The sequence below is a fragment of the Hydra viridissima genome, unplaced genomic scaffold (genome assembly GCF_058129835.1).
Source record: "Hydra viridissima isolate aposymbiotic clone 2 unplaced genomic scaffold, HvirCarnegie_v1 scaffold_9, whole genome shotgun sequence".
In the NCBI taxonomy this organism is placed as follows: Eukaryota; Metazoa; Cnidaria; class Hydrozoa; order Anthoathecata; family Hydridae; genus Hydra; species Hydra viridissima.
In genome coordinates this window covers 11,212,195-11,227,241 of record NW_028324308.1, presented here as the reverse complement: position 1 = coordinate 11,227,241, position 15,047 = coordinate 11,212,195, and the positions used below count along the sequence as shown (strand labels likewise).

General features: G+C 31.2%; 3 protein-coding genes and 1 pseudogene across 6 annotated transcripts; 1 reads left to right on the top strand and 3 right to left on the bottom strand.

The window, feature by feature from the left end:
* Positions 1-1,499: 1,499 nt before the first annotated feature.
* On the top strand, positions 1,500-3,049 carry LOC149884020 (uncharacterized; annotated as a pseudogene). The gene is made up of 3 exons (XR_016455437.1): positions 1,500-1,794; positions 2,112-2,195; positions 2,866-3,049. The product of XR_016455437.1 is annotated as an uncharacterized LOC149884020 (transcript).
* Positions 3,050-3,687: 638 nt separating this feature from the next.
* LOC145189155 (uncharacterized) lies at positions 3,688-6,137 on the bottom strand. Its single transcript, XM_090097279.1, has one exon. The coding sequence runs from the start codon at positions 5,568-5,570 to the stop codon at positions 3,831-3,833; it is 1,740 nt and encodes a 579-aa protein (XP_089953405.1). The 5' UTR covers positions 5,571-6,137; the 3' UTR covers positions 3,688-3,830.
* A 434-nt stretch (positions 6,138-6,571) lies between these two features.
* On the bottom strand, positions 6,572-9,642 carry LOC149884019 (uncharacterized). Of its 3 annotated transcripts, none has more exons than XM_090097360.1 (2): positions 9,462-9,642; positions 6,572-8,803 (listed from the first exon to the last, which is right to left on the bottom strand). In XM_090097360.1, exon 2 carries the CDS (start codon positions 8,181-8,183, stop codon positions 7,602-7,604), a length of 582 nt encoding a protein of 193 aa, XP_089953486.1. In that variant the 5' UTR covers positions 8,184-8,803; positions 9,462-9,642; the 3' UTR covers positions 6,572-7,601. The 3 variants fall into 3 exon arrangements, with proteins under 3 accessions (XP_089953486.1, XP_089953485.1, XP_089953487.1); XM_090097359.1 differs by lacking the exon at positions 9,462-9,642 and adding an exon at positions 9,201-9,454 and having other exon boundaries at positions 7,602-8,803; XM_090097361.1 differs by lacking the exon at positions 9,462-9,642 and adding an exon at positions 9,201-9,454 and having other exon boundaries at positions 8,368-8,803.
* Positions 9,643-9,796: 154 nt separating this feature from the next.
* On the bottom strand, positions 9,797-11,527 carry LOC149884018 (uncharacterized). The gene has a single exon (XM_090098671.1). The coding sequence runs from the start codon at positions 11,525-11,527 to the stop codon at positions 9,797-9,799; it is 1,731 nt and encodes a 576-aa protein (XP_089954797.1).
* Positions 11,528-15,047: the final 3,520 nt, after the last annotated feature.

The window sequence follows — 15,047 nt, the reverse complement described above, 5'->3', positions numbered from 1 at the left end:
TGTTCTAAAAAAACTTTAAGTAATTTACTGTTTATATATTTATGATGGGATGTAAAATTTGTAAAAGATATAAAATGCTAGAATGTAATAATAGTAATAATAATAAATTTTTTGCTCTACACATACAATGTAGGTATGTGCGTATCTGCGATTTACGGCACCGATTTTAAAGTTAAAATCTGTGACCATTTTTTCACCGCGTGCTCGAGGTAGGTGTCGTAAGGGTGGATTTTTCTCGTCTTTTTTTTAGAATTTTATATTGACTTAGATAATATTTTAAAAGTAGAGTGTTGTAAGTTTGTTGCAATTTGTTTTTTTTTTGCAGTTACTAACGTTTTTAGTGATTTCATTGCTATTGAAAACTTCATTCCTGTTCTGGAAGTGAATTGACATTGAAGGGATGATGGGTTTTTTTTCTAACTTTTGAATCAATTTTCTATATCGATTTTCTATGTACCTGCCAAATTTTATTAAAAAATAATGACACGCTCATATTCTATTTTTGCACGCAGTAAAGGTACCAAATATTATTCTATTGGAGAGGTTGGGGGGGGGGATTTAAGATTATGAACATTTTGTATATTTGACTTTTTTATTCATTAAAAAATTGTTTTTTTAGAAAAATGAAACTTTATTTAAAATATTGGTGATTTTTTTAAAGTATTCAAAACATGATTTACACACAAAAACACACACACACACAAAATTTCTGTTATTAGTTGAATAAAAATATAATCGAGGCAAAGTAATGCGTTAAAAACTAAACAATGAAGTTCTATTATAAAACCACCGTAAGCCGAACGCTATTTTTTAAGTTGGTTGCAGTTTTCTTAAGCATTCCTTATAATGAATTTTTGTCACTTAAATGGGCATAACTTTTAGTAGAACATTAGTTTTTTATGAAATTTTCACCATCGTTATACTGATTGAAAGCTCTTTACAATGATGTAAAATAATTAAATAGCTGAATAGTTTAAAAATTTTGCACACATACCTATACAATGTGGTGAGTCTAACATCTGTAGATGTTAAACTTTGACAGCTTTGGAAAAGTGTTCATTTTATTTTTCATTTTTTCATTATTTTTTTATATTTTTATTTTCTTTTGTTTGTTTTTGAAACAACCAAACTTGTTTTTGAAGACATTCACATTATCAGAGTTGATTATCTCTCCTGTTTAATTATTCCAATTGTTAACTGTTAGGTTTGTGAAGACATTAAATCTTGTGGTAGAATGTGTGAACTGCTTTTGCATTTTCTGAGTATGACCTCTTTTTATTGCATATTTAATTATTTTAGGAGGATGATTCCATTTAACTTTATCCATATTTTTACTTATTTTATAAAATAAAATTGAATTAAATCACCTCTTGCTCTTCTTATTTTTAAAGTAGTCAAGTTAAATTTTTTTTAAAATTTTGTTTTTTTGTATTAATAATGGTTTATAATATTAGGCTACTAATACTATACGATATAATTTAACTGATACTAATAGTTTAGATGGCTGCTTCATATGCAACAAACAGAAGAAGAGTGAGAGAGCAAGTTGATAAGATATATAAGAAATTTATGGTGAAAGTTATCAGAAAAGAAATGTGTCTACCTGCAGTATTTCTAATGATTGTGAAAATGTTTGTTATGATGACAATTCATATGAGATTGATATTGACAATGATGAAGATATTTTTCCTTTTCAAATTCTTAATAATCACTATGACGATGATCAGGATGAACGCTATTTCACATCAGACTCAAAAAATTAAAGTGATCTGGATAGCAATCCTGATGAAAAAGGTATTATCGCATCTTTAGCTGAGTGTTGTGTTAATTTAAAATTTCTTTGTTTCATTATTTACTGAATGAAACTTTTGTTTAAATTTTTTTTTTCAGTTATGTCTAGTGAAGCATTTGTTTTGTAATTTGTCATTTGTTACCATATCCCTCTTTAACAGCTGTTAAAGAGGGATACGGTAATGTATTTTATATGCATTTGCAGCATTTTAATGGTGATTGGAATTCATATATTATTTGTATAAAAGAATTTTGAAGCATTTTACTTCTAGTTTTTGCAGTAAAATACTGATACTATTTTTCAATAATTTTCTGTTTAGATGTGGCATTAAAAAATGAAAGTGAAATATCAACAAATGTACTAATTATTTTTAAAAAAATATTTTGTCGCCATGTTTATGCAGGTAATACATCAAAAATATTTTATGTTTTTATTTTTGGAAATTTTATTTGTATATAGTGCTTATATCTTACATATGTTTGTTATTAACTATTTTATTATTTAAATATAGATCTTGTATTTGATGTGTGTGTGTGCGTGTGTGTATGTGTGTGTATATATATATGTATATGTATATATATATATATATATATATATATATATATATATATATATATATATATATATATATATATATATATATATATATTTATTTATACATACATACATACATACATACATACATACATACATACATACATACATACATACATACATACATACATACATATATGCAGTGGCATAGGAAGATCATAAAAGTTGTGGGGGGGGACTAAAACAAAAGTTACAGGGGGAAAAACAAAATTTAAACGAAAAAAAAAAAAAAAAAAGATATTTTGATAATTTGAAGAGGTTACACCCCCTCTATTCTTACAAAAACAAAGCAATAATAAATTATTAGAAATCACTTTTAAAGACTTTTCAAAAATTCAATTAGCGATTAGTCCTCCTCTCTCACTCCATATTTCTGAAAAGTCTTTATTGACGAAACTTTGTGTAAAAAAATTGAAACTGATAAGTGTTTGCTAATAATATATATAAACACAAAAATATATGAACAGCTATAATTTTAGCAGTAGCTATGGCAATGCCTAAAGCTCATAAAACGAAAGATTTCTATCAAATTGTATAACGAGAAACATTCGAACTTTGTTGTAGTCTCAAGTGAAGTAAAGATGCAAGATTCGTAAGGATGCTTAGCAGTCGAGAAGAACGTTATTCTGTTTGAACATTTGTACAAATACTTTAACATAATTATGTTTATTACAACAAATATTGATTTTCTCCTAGTAATTGTTTAATTTAAGTTGGTTCATTAATCAATGTTTTATTTTCGTTCATCAGCGTCAAATTTTATTCAAACTTATTTGGACATTACATTTTATTCAACATTACAAAGAAGTTGGTTACGCTTTACTTAAAGAAACAGTTACCCTTTAGTTGAAAAAAGTTACACTTTAGTCAAATAAATAGTTTTAATTTGATTGCAAAAACTTTGTTTTTGATTGAAAAGATAAGCACACCTTTTGAATCAAAATCAAAGTTTTTGCAAACAAGTAAAACTAATATTATTTGAATTATACGTTGGACCAACGTCAGAATGCGACGCTCGCCCAACGTCGATATCCGACGTTGGGCCAACGTTAACCCAACGGTTGGTTGCGACGTCGCGCCGACTATCAAATCCACGTTGGCTCGATGTCGGTTGCCGACCATCGGCCAACGAATTTTTCGACGTTGATCCAACGTTGGGCCAATGTCTATGTGCTATCTGGGTAGTAAACTGATATTTGTTCGTTATGATTTTAAAGCCAATAAAAACCTTCTTTAAAAAAAAGTTTGATATTCGCTATAGAATCTTGAAAGTGATCTACTAAGCTAAAGACAAATAGATATCAAATCTACGCGATATTTATTAACGTCAAGGTTAACTCTAAGCTTCCATTTTACATATTTTACTTTACAACAAGAAGCCGTAAAATTCGGGCCGTCTTAAAATATTCTACACAACTAAGTTCCTGGAGGATACAACACTCCTTTAATGTTTGATTACAAAAGGAATATCGTTTTCCTTTACGAATGTTACTTTAAGTTCATTAATGCCTTCTCTTTGATTCGCATATTCAACAGGAACAAGTTTATTTATGGGTATATTTACTTGCCTAAAAGATCCATCTCCTTGTGAGTACTTTACTGTTGCCTCACGTGAACAACCATCACTTGATGCCAAGATTTTTTCGACTTTTGCAGTTTTCCAAAGCGAACGTGATTTTTTGTCTTCTTCTATCAAAACAATGTCGCCGACAGTTATTTGCACGCTACCAATACTTCGTTTAGATTTATGGAACTCCCTCAGTTCTGTTAGGTATTCACTCTTCCATCGTTTTATAAAATGTTCAAGTACTGTTTGGAAATGATTATGTCGTTTATTTAAGTCATGTTCAATATAACTGTCACTATTTACACCATTTAAGTTTAGCTTTCGCCCAAAGACAAGATGATTTGGTGTTAAGGCTTCTATGCAGGATTCGTTATATACATAGGTTAGGGGTCGATTATTAATTACAGTTTCTATTTCTTGCAACAATGTTAACATTTGCTCAAAGTTTAAATGAGCTTTACCAACGACTTTCTTTAGACATCGTTTTACCATCCTTACCATCCTTTCAAACAGCTCACCCCACCACAAGGCAGCTGGGACATTGAATTGCCAAGTAATCGATTTGTCACTTGCAAAGAGTTGTGTTTGTTCTGCAATAAATTGTGTACCATTATCAGATAGAATTTCGCTTGGTACACCTCTTCTAGCAAAGAAACGTCTTAGTCCACGAATACATGATGTAGATGAAAGATCGGAAACCAAATCCAAGCATATAGAACGGGTACTAGCACAGGTAAATAAAATTATCCACCCATTAAACATAGTGCTACAGTCTCCATAAATATTCTTGACAAAAACAGGACCAGCATAATCAACAGCAGTATGCATAAATGGGTAGTCATCACATAAACGACTCAAAGGTAGAGGTGGAAAAGGAGGATATATATAAAGCTTTCCCTCAAAATACTGACACAGGAAACACTTTAAAATTATGTTGCAAACCAGTTGTCTACACTGAGGAATCCAAAACTTAGTCCTCAGCTCTGAAAGAGTCTCTTTCAAACCATTGTGTTTCACCAACTTATGGAAATAAATAATCAATAACTTAGACAGCTGACTACTACGAGGAACAAAAATTGGAAATTTAGCTTCTTTTGGAATTGGAGCATTCTGCATTCTTCCATGACATCGAACAATTCCATCGATGACTTGAAGTCCAAGATCTCTTCTGAACTGTTTGTAATTTTTGCTTTTCATGACATCACGTTGTTCATATCGCACCCACAGTATCTTCGCACATTCAATTTCGTCAGCAGATAATGTTGGTGTCATTGTGACATGTGTCTTCTGAATATGACTCTTTAAATTGTTTACAAATCGCAGAATCCAGCCTGTTACTTTGTTCAATTGTTCATAACTACTAAAACGTTCAATACCAATAAACTCAAGATTAATGTTAATGGGGTTGGTGGCAGCTAATAAACACAATTTACTTTCATTATCTTTATGTTCAATTAAATTGTGAGAGGGCCATGGAACTGAAACATCATTAAGATAATCAGGGCCTTTAAACCAAATGTCATGATCAATAACATATTTGAAGGAGCATCCACGGGATATAATGTCGGCAGGATTTCTTGTAGTCTCCACATAATGCCAAAATTGTATAGGGGGCATTCCACGACAAGTGGAACCACTTTTTGGTCAAATTCGACATCACTGACTCAGATTTTGATGAAAATTGGCTCACATGTTGGGCATATGGAAAGAAGAAAAACATGTAAATTTTCTTGACTTAGGTCAATTATTTCCTAAGATATGACCTTTTAAAGTTTTGACCTTTTCACTTGACCTTGGTTATTTAAAACGTCATAACTTTTTTTCTAATATACTTAGGAAGTTGATTTTGGTGGCAAACAGAAGCTCTTGCATAGAGAACAACTTTGTATCTATACAAAAAAGTGATAAGTTCAATAAAAAAAAAGTTATTGGTCATTTGGTCATTTGACCTTTTACCCTGGTCGATGGCAAAGGTCAAAGGTCATATTTTTTTTTTTTACACATTGCTTTTTCTATTGTGGATGTGCCATGAAAAAATCTTTTTGGGATTCCCACAAACAGCTTTAGGATTAACGTTAAAGTATAAGTAGGTTCTAAAAATTGATTATTTAAATACCTTATAATTATACAGTATTTCAAGGTAATTTATTGAATGTAGGCCCTAAGTTATATAATAGCTACCATATACCTGGCCTATATATATATATATATATATATATATATATATATATATATATATATATATATATATATATATATATATATATATATATATATATATATATATATTGTTGAAAAGTAACAAAAATGCCTTATTTAGCAGTTTTAACTACATGGCAGTGCAGTAATGAATGCAGCGTGATATTTACACCATTGCAATACATATTTGCTAATAATAAATTAAAAAAGCTATAATAGTTAACGATGATGCAAGTTAAGTGCTTTGGTTGCTCTTTCAGACTCTTTAGAAGTAATGAAGTATGACCGACCAGTTGTAGTTTTTGGTTCGACTGCTAGCAAAAGATCATTCAAATCAACATTAAAAATATCTGGAGGATCTCTGAAGGAGAAAAGTTGACTTGGACCATGAGGGTGAAGAAAGTTCATGGTTACTTCTCTTTTTTCTGGGTTGCTCTCCAACACACAATCTATCTACCAATGTTCATTATACTCTACAACCATGTAACCAGTAATTGAACTGAAGTTGAGCTGGCTAACTTTCTGTGACGTAATTTTTTCAATTCTAGATACAGAACTGAAACTATAATCTTGTATTTGAAGTTCATTCGTGGATAATGGTTTAAACCAATCAAGTTCTTGGGTACCAGGAATCGTTTTAGCATTCGAAAATCTTTCCTTCAATATTGTGGATTTGATTTGCCAATCATTTGCAGTGAGGTATTCAAAGGAAATTCCATAGATATTTTCTTTAGCGAAAGTATAAAATTGATAAGTGGTCATTATTTGGTCATGGTATGGACGTTGTAAGCTTGCTTTTGCCGCTTCACGTTTAACAGTTCCTCCAACTCCATCACAAGGGCCCTTACCATGACTTGTGGCAAAGAAATGCCATTCGGCTGGAATACCAAAGTCCTCTTTGTGATAGCACAGATTTATTAAATTCTTGCAGTTTTTGTATTGTGCTGCACAGCCATCACTAAAATATGTTAGTTTAAAAATTAATTATTTTACGCTGAAAAAGATGAACTGCAATTGTGTCATGAGTTTTACATTCCAAAAGCAGCACATAACTTCCATGACATAAATTTCCTTTATATTTATAGTAAAAAACAAAAGGATGTAAAGTTGCTTGACTATTTGTCCAATGATATCCCTGTGCTGCATCTTGTATGATGAATGCATAATTTTCTGAAAAATCACCAATAACCAGAAATTCTCTATCAGATAAATTGTTTTTCTTCCAGTCTAAGTATTTTGCCTGCTCTTGAGCAATAAAATCATGTCTAGTAAGTGTTTTCAAGCTCCCTAAAAATCTATCAATAAATTCATCAGTGGACTGTTTAAAGGTTTGAAGCTGGGACCTATCTGTTGTAGTCCACTGTTTATACTCAATTTCTTCAACTCCTTTAATTTCAAAGCATTGCAACAGCCATTCCTTTAGCATAGCAACTCCAGGGCAATTTTTACCTAGAGGACGCCTAGAGGACATGCTGGCAAGGAAGGATTGAATTGGATTTTAGCCAAAGCATGTTTGTAGTTCTTAATAGGGGTTTCTAGTTTATCTTCTAGTTGTAAATCATCCATATGTGATCCGACTATCATGATCTTAACATTTTGATGAATGGTACATACACATACACAGTGAATACCACTTGTTCCTGCAAAGACACATTCTTTTGGACGTAGCTCTTCAAGCTTCGAAAACCCAATTCTGATATTTGGATACTTTTCTGAAAATAATTGATAAACTTCATTTAAATTACTTAAAAGTAATCTTTTTTGAATATGTTTTCTTTCCCCATTTTCCATAACAGATAGAAAATCTTTTTTTCCAGGCATTACACGGCTAACAGTGTCAGAGTAATAAAACTCTTTTACCATATCTTTCACATGTACAGGTAGTGATTTCCCTTTTTTTGGGTTAGGGGTTGATAAAACACCTTTGGTTATTAAAACTTCTTTTGCTTGAGATACAAGTCGATGTGAACAATTGAATTCTCTCATCACTTTTCGATTACCCCATTGAGCAACAAATATTGTCAAAATCATGATCTTTTCACTCTTACTTTGTGTTGATTTATACTTATCCTGGAGCACTTTAACAATGTCATCAGCACATGTGTTGGAAACTTTTTTTTTAGTTGCTTCGTATTCATCATCCTCTGAAGTATCAATGGCAATAGCATCTGAATAAGGAGATAAAAGGTCTAACCTTTTTACAAGTTGTTTAAGCTTTTTCTTTTTCTCCGGAATATAACTTTTAACAGTTTGTAACTTGCGTTTATCCAAGGGTGACTCACCCAAAAAACGACAAGGATTTATTAAAAGTTGAAATTTCTACATCCTGGCACTGATAATTTTCATCTCCCTTGTCACTACAAATATCTTGAGATCTGGAACTGCCTTGAGAATCTAACTCTTTATTACAATTTGCAGAACTTTCATCATCACATAATCCTATTTCGGAAGGTAAGCCAGTGATCCTCTTTCGGCAAGTATCACATAATTTTGCTCCAGCCATAAGTTTTGAGGGATACATAGCTACCTGCTGACTAGTAACTACCCTCAAAGTTTTATATTGTTTTTTCTTATGGTGTTGGAAAGGATCATAACAATAATGCTGTCTCTTCTTTAACTCTTTCACTTGCGCTTGAAATGCCATTTTTAATCTAAATTTAATTTGAAAGTTGCTAAAAACTTCTTCCTAAGTTGTCTTTTGATGACTAATTCAATGGAAATGAATTGATTTATTTAATATAAATATATATAGCTTTAAGCCTCTTATCATTTAATACTGACTTAGTATGTATATATAGTACTAGTAATTAAATTACAACCTAGAAAATAAAAGGAAAAAAGGAAATAATTAATAATATATATCTACAATAGGCTATTTACAGAAAATGACCTTAAAATATTGCATTTGTAAGGCCAATAAATATTAAACTTTTAGAACCTACTTATACTTTAACGTTAATCCTAAAGCTGTTTGTGGGAATCCCAAAAAGATTTTTTCATGGCACATCCACAATAGAAAAAGCAATGTGTAAAAAAAAAAATTATGACCTTTGACCTTTGCCATCGACCAGGGTAAAAGGTCAAATGACCAAATGACCAATAACTTTTTTTTTATTGAACTTATCACTTTTTTGTATAGATACAAAGTTGTTCGTCTATGCAAGAGCTTCTGTTTGCCACCAAAATCAACTTCCTAAGTATATTAGAAAAAAAGTTATGACGTTTTAAATAACCAAGGTCAAATGAAAAGGTCAAAACTTTAAAAGGTCATATCTTAGGAAATAATTGAGCTAAGTCAAAAAAATTTACATGTTTTTCTTCTTTCCATATGCCCAACATGTGAGCCAATTTTCATCAAAATCTGAGTCGGTTATGTCGGATGGGTGGTTCCACTTGACGTGGAATGCCCCATAGGAAATAAATCACGAATTTTTATCAATCGATTTTGTACAAATGTCTCATAAGTTTGATTCATATTATTCAACCAATGAAGGCAGATAGTAGAATCTGTCCAACAGAAAATGTCATTAATGTTCAAGTTTTTAAGTTCCTTTCTCACAGTAGACATCAGAGAGGATAATAAACACATTGCTCTTAACTCCAGTCTTGGAATAGTTGATTTATTTACAAGGGCCACTCTAGATTTAGAGGCAATGAGCGAGACAAAACTGTGATTCATTAAAAATACATCTAAGATAGATACAACAACAAAATGCTTTTTGGCTTGCATCAGCAAAGGCATGAAACTCAAGTTTAATATTAGTGTTGGATAAGTAAAAGTCAGTTAGAATCCATCGAGGCAAAGATAATTTATTTAATGAACGAAAATCTAGTATGATGTCGTTCCACTCATCTAAAGCATGTCCAAACAAAAAGTCATCCCAAGAAAATTTTTCAACACACAATCTCTGAAAGAAGCACTTACATCTGACAATAACAGGATTAATAAGTCCCATTGGATCAAAAATACTGGCAATAAATTTCATAACATCTCTTTTTGAAGGAACGCTCTCAAGAATGTCATTAAATGAATATGTTAATTCGTCTGAATCTTTATCCCATGCTTTACCAAGTACTTTAGTTGTATTATTTCGTTCATAACTATTTGACTGAATCATTTCTTCAAGTTCAACTGAGTTTGATTCAAACTTTCGAAGATTGAAGTTTGCTTCTTGCAAACAATTTCTAGCTTTATTGAAGAACTCTAAGCATTGGTTTAGATCATTGCTTCCAGAGTTTAAATCATCGACATGTAAAGAAAGCAACATCTTTTCAACAAATTCTTGATCAATTTCAGTGTATTTTTGAAGGTGAGTCACTAATGTTGCACTGAGTAGGAATGGTGACAATGTTACGCCAAACAGAACTCTGCATAAACGATATGTAACAATTGGAGATGATAAAAGGTCTTCTCCATTTACAGAATCTAGATTGTCAACCCATAAAAATCGAACAAAATCTCTATCTTTTTCTTTTAAGGATATTTGCAAAAATGCTTTTTCAATGTCCGAGATAAATGCATACTTGTTACATCGAAATCGCAAAAGTACACCAAACAAAGAGGTTGTTAAGCTTGGACCTGCATTTAAACAGTCATTTAAGGATGGTCCATAAATAGTTGCACTAGCATCAAAGACCATGCAAACTTTAGTAGTCGTCTTGTCATCTCTTATTACAGGGCGATGAGGTAGGTAATGTACATCTCCATAACTAATTTCATGATTGTTTACTTTTTCAATGACACCTTGAGTTAACTGTTCTTTTATAATCCCATTGTAGCTTCTAAGCAGTTTGTTGTCTTTGCTGAGTTTTTTAAGTACAGGTACCAGGCGTTTGATACAATAAGTGTAATTATCACTAATTAAATCATGGTTGAGTTTAAACGGTAACCAAACTTCATAGCAATTAGAATATTTATTAAATTGAATTTCGTTTTTAAAGTTCTCAAATACTAAGTCGTTAATATCAGATATTGTTGTTCCTACAGTTTCAGAGTCCCAAAAAGATGACATAGAACTATAAAAAACAGTTTTATCATTACAGAATTCAGAAGCAATTTTCAAAATATGAGAGTGAAGCACACCACAACTATCTGAAATGTCAAAAATATTTCCACTCAATAAAAAACCAACTTTGGATTTCAAAGCAACAGGACCTTCAACACCTCTAACTATCTCATTATCTACAATGGACCAGTAGAAATCAGCACCGATAAGGATGTCAATACGTACATTCCCTTCAGTAAAATGACTGTCTGCCAACTTCAAACCCTTTAAATGGCTATAATTCTCAATAGCAGACTTAATGTTTTGACCATTAATAGGAGCACATATCTCCTTCACAAAACATGAAATGGGAATGCGAGCACCATTCATATCAAGAATACAGAATTGGACCTTATCTAGATTTTCAGTGATACACTGATTTCCAAATGTTTTAATAGATATTTTCTTTTGATTAATAGTTTGTAAATGAAGTCTTTCTCAAATAGAGAGTGAAACATAACACAATTGGGAGCAACTATCAAATAAAATTCTGCAATTACATAATTCAGTGGTACCAGATGTTATTGTAACTAAAGCAGTCTGTAACAATACTGAATTTCCTTTTGATACTCCAGCAACAGATGTTAGTTGGTTGTCTGGTAGTCTGAGCTGATTTTTCTTATCACACATGGCTGAATGATGTCTCTCTGAACATTCATAACACTTTATGCGAGATAAACATTTGGAAGAAATATGTCCAATACGTAAACAAATGAAGTAACGTTTTTTGTCTTTTAAAATTTTAAAAGACAAAAACGTTGACATGCATTGTTGGGATAAATGATCCTTGTCACAGAAAGCACACTTAAAACTTTCATTTTTAGTATGTTTATTGTAAGAAGTACTATTGTTTCTTCTATTGTTATATGTGGAGCTTGAATGTAATGTCTCAATAGATAAGCGTCTTCGATCATAAGCAGAAGCATTCAAAATTGACTTTTCATGAGCTTGAAGTTCAGATTTAAAAATTTCAAGAATTGTTTTTATATCCCAAGAGTCACAGCCTTGAAATTGTCTTGAGATAACGAGATTTAACTCTTCAGGTAATTTTTGCATGAGAATTGGTACAAGCAAGGGACCATACATAGAAGAAGTCCAAATTCTCTAAACTACGTATTTGAATTTCTAGATTGTCATAGGTTTTTCGAAGTTTTGATACGTCTCTAATATCAGTAACTTTATCTAATGTAAGCAAAGAGGTCAAGTGAGCTGATATGAGTAGTTGTTTATTATTGTACCGCTCTTTAAGTAGGTTCATGGCAACATCAAAATTGCTATTGGTTAAAGCAAGACCTTTAATAGTAGAAGATGCCTGTCCTTCAACTAAACTGCGAAGATATGTCACCTTTTGGATGCCAGATAAATCATTGTTATTGGCAATTGCACATTCAAAGCTCTCATAAAATGACAACCAATTTTCAGGCTGACCATTAAATGGTTTTAGGGTTATTTTTGGTAATTTGACTGAGTATGATTTCGACTGACTAGAAATACTTGTATTTGCATCAGATTTAGAACTATTTACTTTTTCAAAAAACTTTGTTATTAATAAAATGTTCTTATGAAAGTAGACACTGAACTCAGTAGAAGTATCTTCCTCAATCTCTAACTCAGCATCGTCCTCAATTTGGTACATAATTTCGTCATTAAACTGTTCAACTTTTATAAATTTTTCAACTAGCGTATCTTGAAAACTAGACAGACTTTCAACAGCATCTTCAACAGAATCATAAGCGTTAATACAAGAAAAAGCTTTTTCAAACAGTTTTTTAATAGAATTGATATTAGTCGTGCGAAATCGACGTTTATTTGCTAGAGAAATTATACAGAAATATGCAAACAGGTTTATTCTCAGTGATATGCAAAAAAAGCTGTTAAATTTTAAACATGTGACACACTTTAATCCGATTAAATCTTTGTAATCACTTATAATACAGCTTTAAACTCAACAAGCAAGTTCAATGTAAATATCTATCTCTCTCTACGTGGGCTCCAATATATAATCTTGAAAGTGATCTACTAAGCTAAGGGTAAATAGACATCAAATCATCGCGATGTTTATTAGCGTCAAGGTTAACTCTAAGCTTCCATTTTACATATTTTACTTTACAACAAGAAGCCGTAAAATTCGGGCCGTCTTAAAATATTCTACACAACTAAGTTCCTGGAGGATACAACATTCGCAATAATAATATGTAATGCTGTTTTCGGAAAATTTACAAAAATCTGTAAAAGAAGAAAAGTTAAAAACTATAACTGGAAAAAAAAGGTACACACCATGATTCATTAACCTGTCATGTAAATAAATGATAAAGCGGAAAGAAGAAAAGTTAAAAACAACTGAGAAAAGACGTAAACAATCATCAACCAGCCAGAAAAATAAATGATGAATAGGTATCACAACCGAAAACAACCAAAAGCTATAAAAGCTCAAAAAATAGAGTCTTACAGAGAGGAGAGATTGATCGAAAGACAGAAGGAGAGAAGAAGGAGAAAAGACAGAAAGGAAGTCGGAGTTTTACTGAGAGATAAAAAGAGAGTTTTTAAGAAGAATTTTAGAGAGAGAAAACTTTTGGATAAATAAGAAGTTTTATAGATGATAAAAAAAAAAGGGAAATTTTGAAAAACAGAAGAAGCAAAAAATTAAGTAGAAGTCAGAAAAAATATTGTTTAAAGTAAACGGAAGTTTTGGCCTTTCAAATAAAGAAGAAGAAGAGATATTCGTATAAAAATGGAAGAATTAAAAAAAAGGGGGTGATTGATAAAAACAGTATTGAACAATACAAGTAGAGTAAAAGAGTATTATTTGTATTTTATGAACGTAATGAATAAAAGAGTGATTAACATTACTCACTAACAGAACGTTTATTGAGATATATTGCATAATGGCATGTATTGAGGACGGTAAAGACAACCTTAACCTTTTAACAACTAAACTTTGCCTAGACCTAACCAAACTATCCCCAAACCATGCCCTATCCTAACCAAGTAATTCCCATATCATTAACCTTAATCCCAACAATCCACATACATTTCCACATAACATTATACACATACCTCCTTAACGTTGCTACAGCTTCATACTACAAACAAACAGATAAAAATTATATAATAAAAACGCCGCCCTCACAGTAAACACAATCAATATTTTTAATGTTATTCTTCTTCAAAGTTCATAATTTATCTTTTCTGAATCTGTTGGTTCTTTTCATGGCATTCTTTCATTGCAGCTTTGTTTTTTTCACTTCAAAATTTATTCTCAGGAGATCTTAGCAAGTTCTGTTACCTAAATGTCTCGGAAAGCAAATGCACGGAATATATTTGTAAAGTTTGCTTATATTAGAGTTTTTACTTTTTAACTCCATGATTTTAACTTGGCTTACAAGTTTCTTCCCATAAAACATTCTGATTGAAAATGAAAACTCAATTTTAACAAACCATAACAAACACCACAAAAAAATATTTTGATGTGTTAAGTATTCATTCCCTGAAATAAGACAATAAAAGATATTTTAAGAAAATATGAAATTCAATGGGCTGCGTATTTTGGTGTAAAACTTTTACAAATCTTCTGATGAAAAAGAAAAAAGCAGCTCTAAATGTATAAGAGGAAAAATTAAAATTCCGAGTTTGACGAACTGTCAAATTACGAAGCAGACCTTTTGGTCTTAATCACAAAAAAATATTTTACTAAAATATGATTGACAGAATCAAATCGGCTAAAAACAACTTTATTGCGAGATAAATATTTCAATAATGTTATGGGAACAAATTAAATATTAACGTGTCGATTAAAGTGTTTTATACGTTCAACAAATCTTGCTATTGGTGTGATACTCAAAGTAAGTAA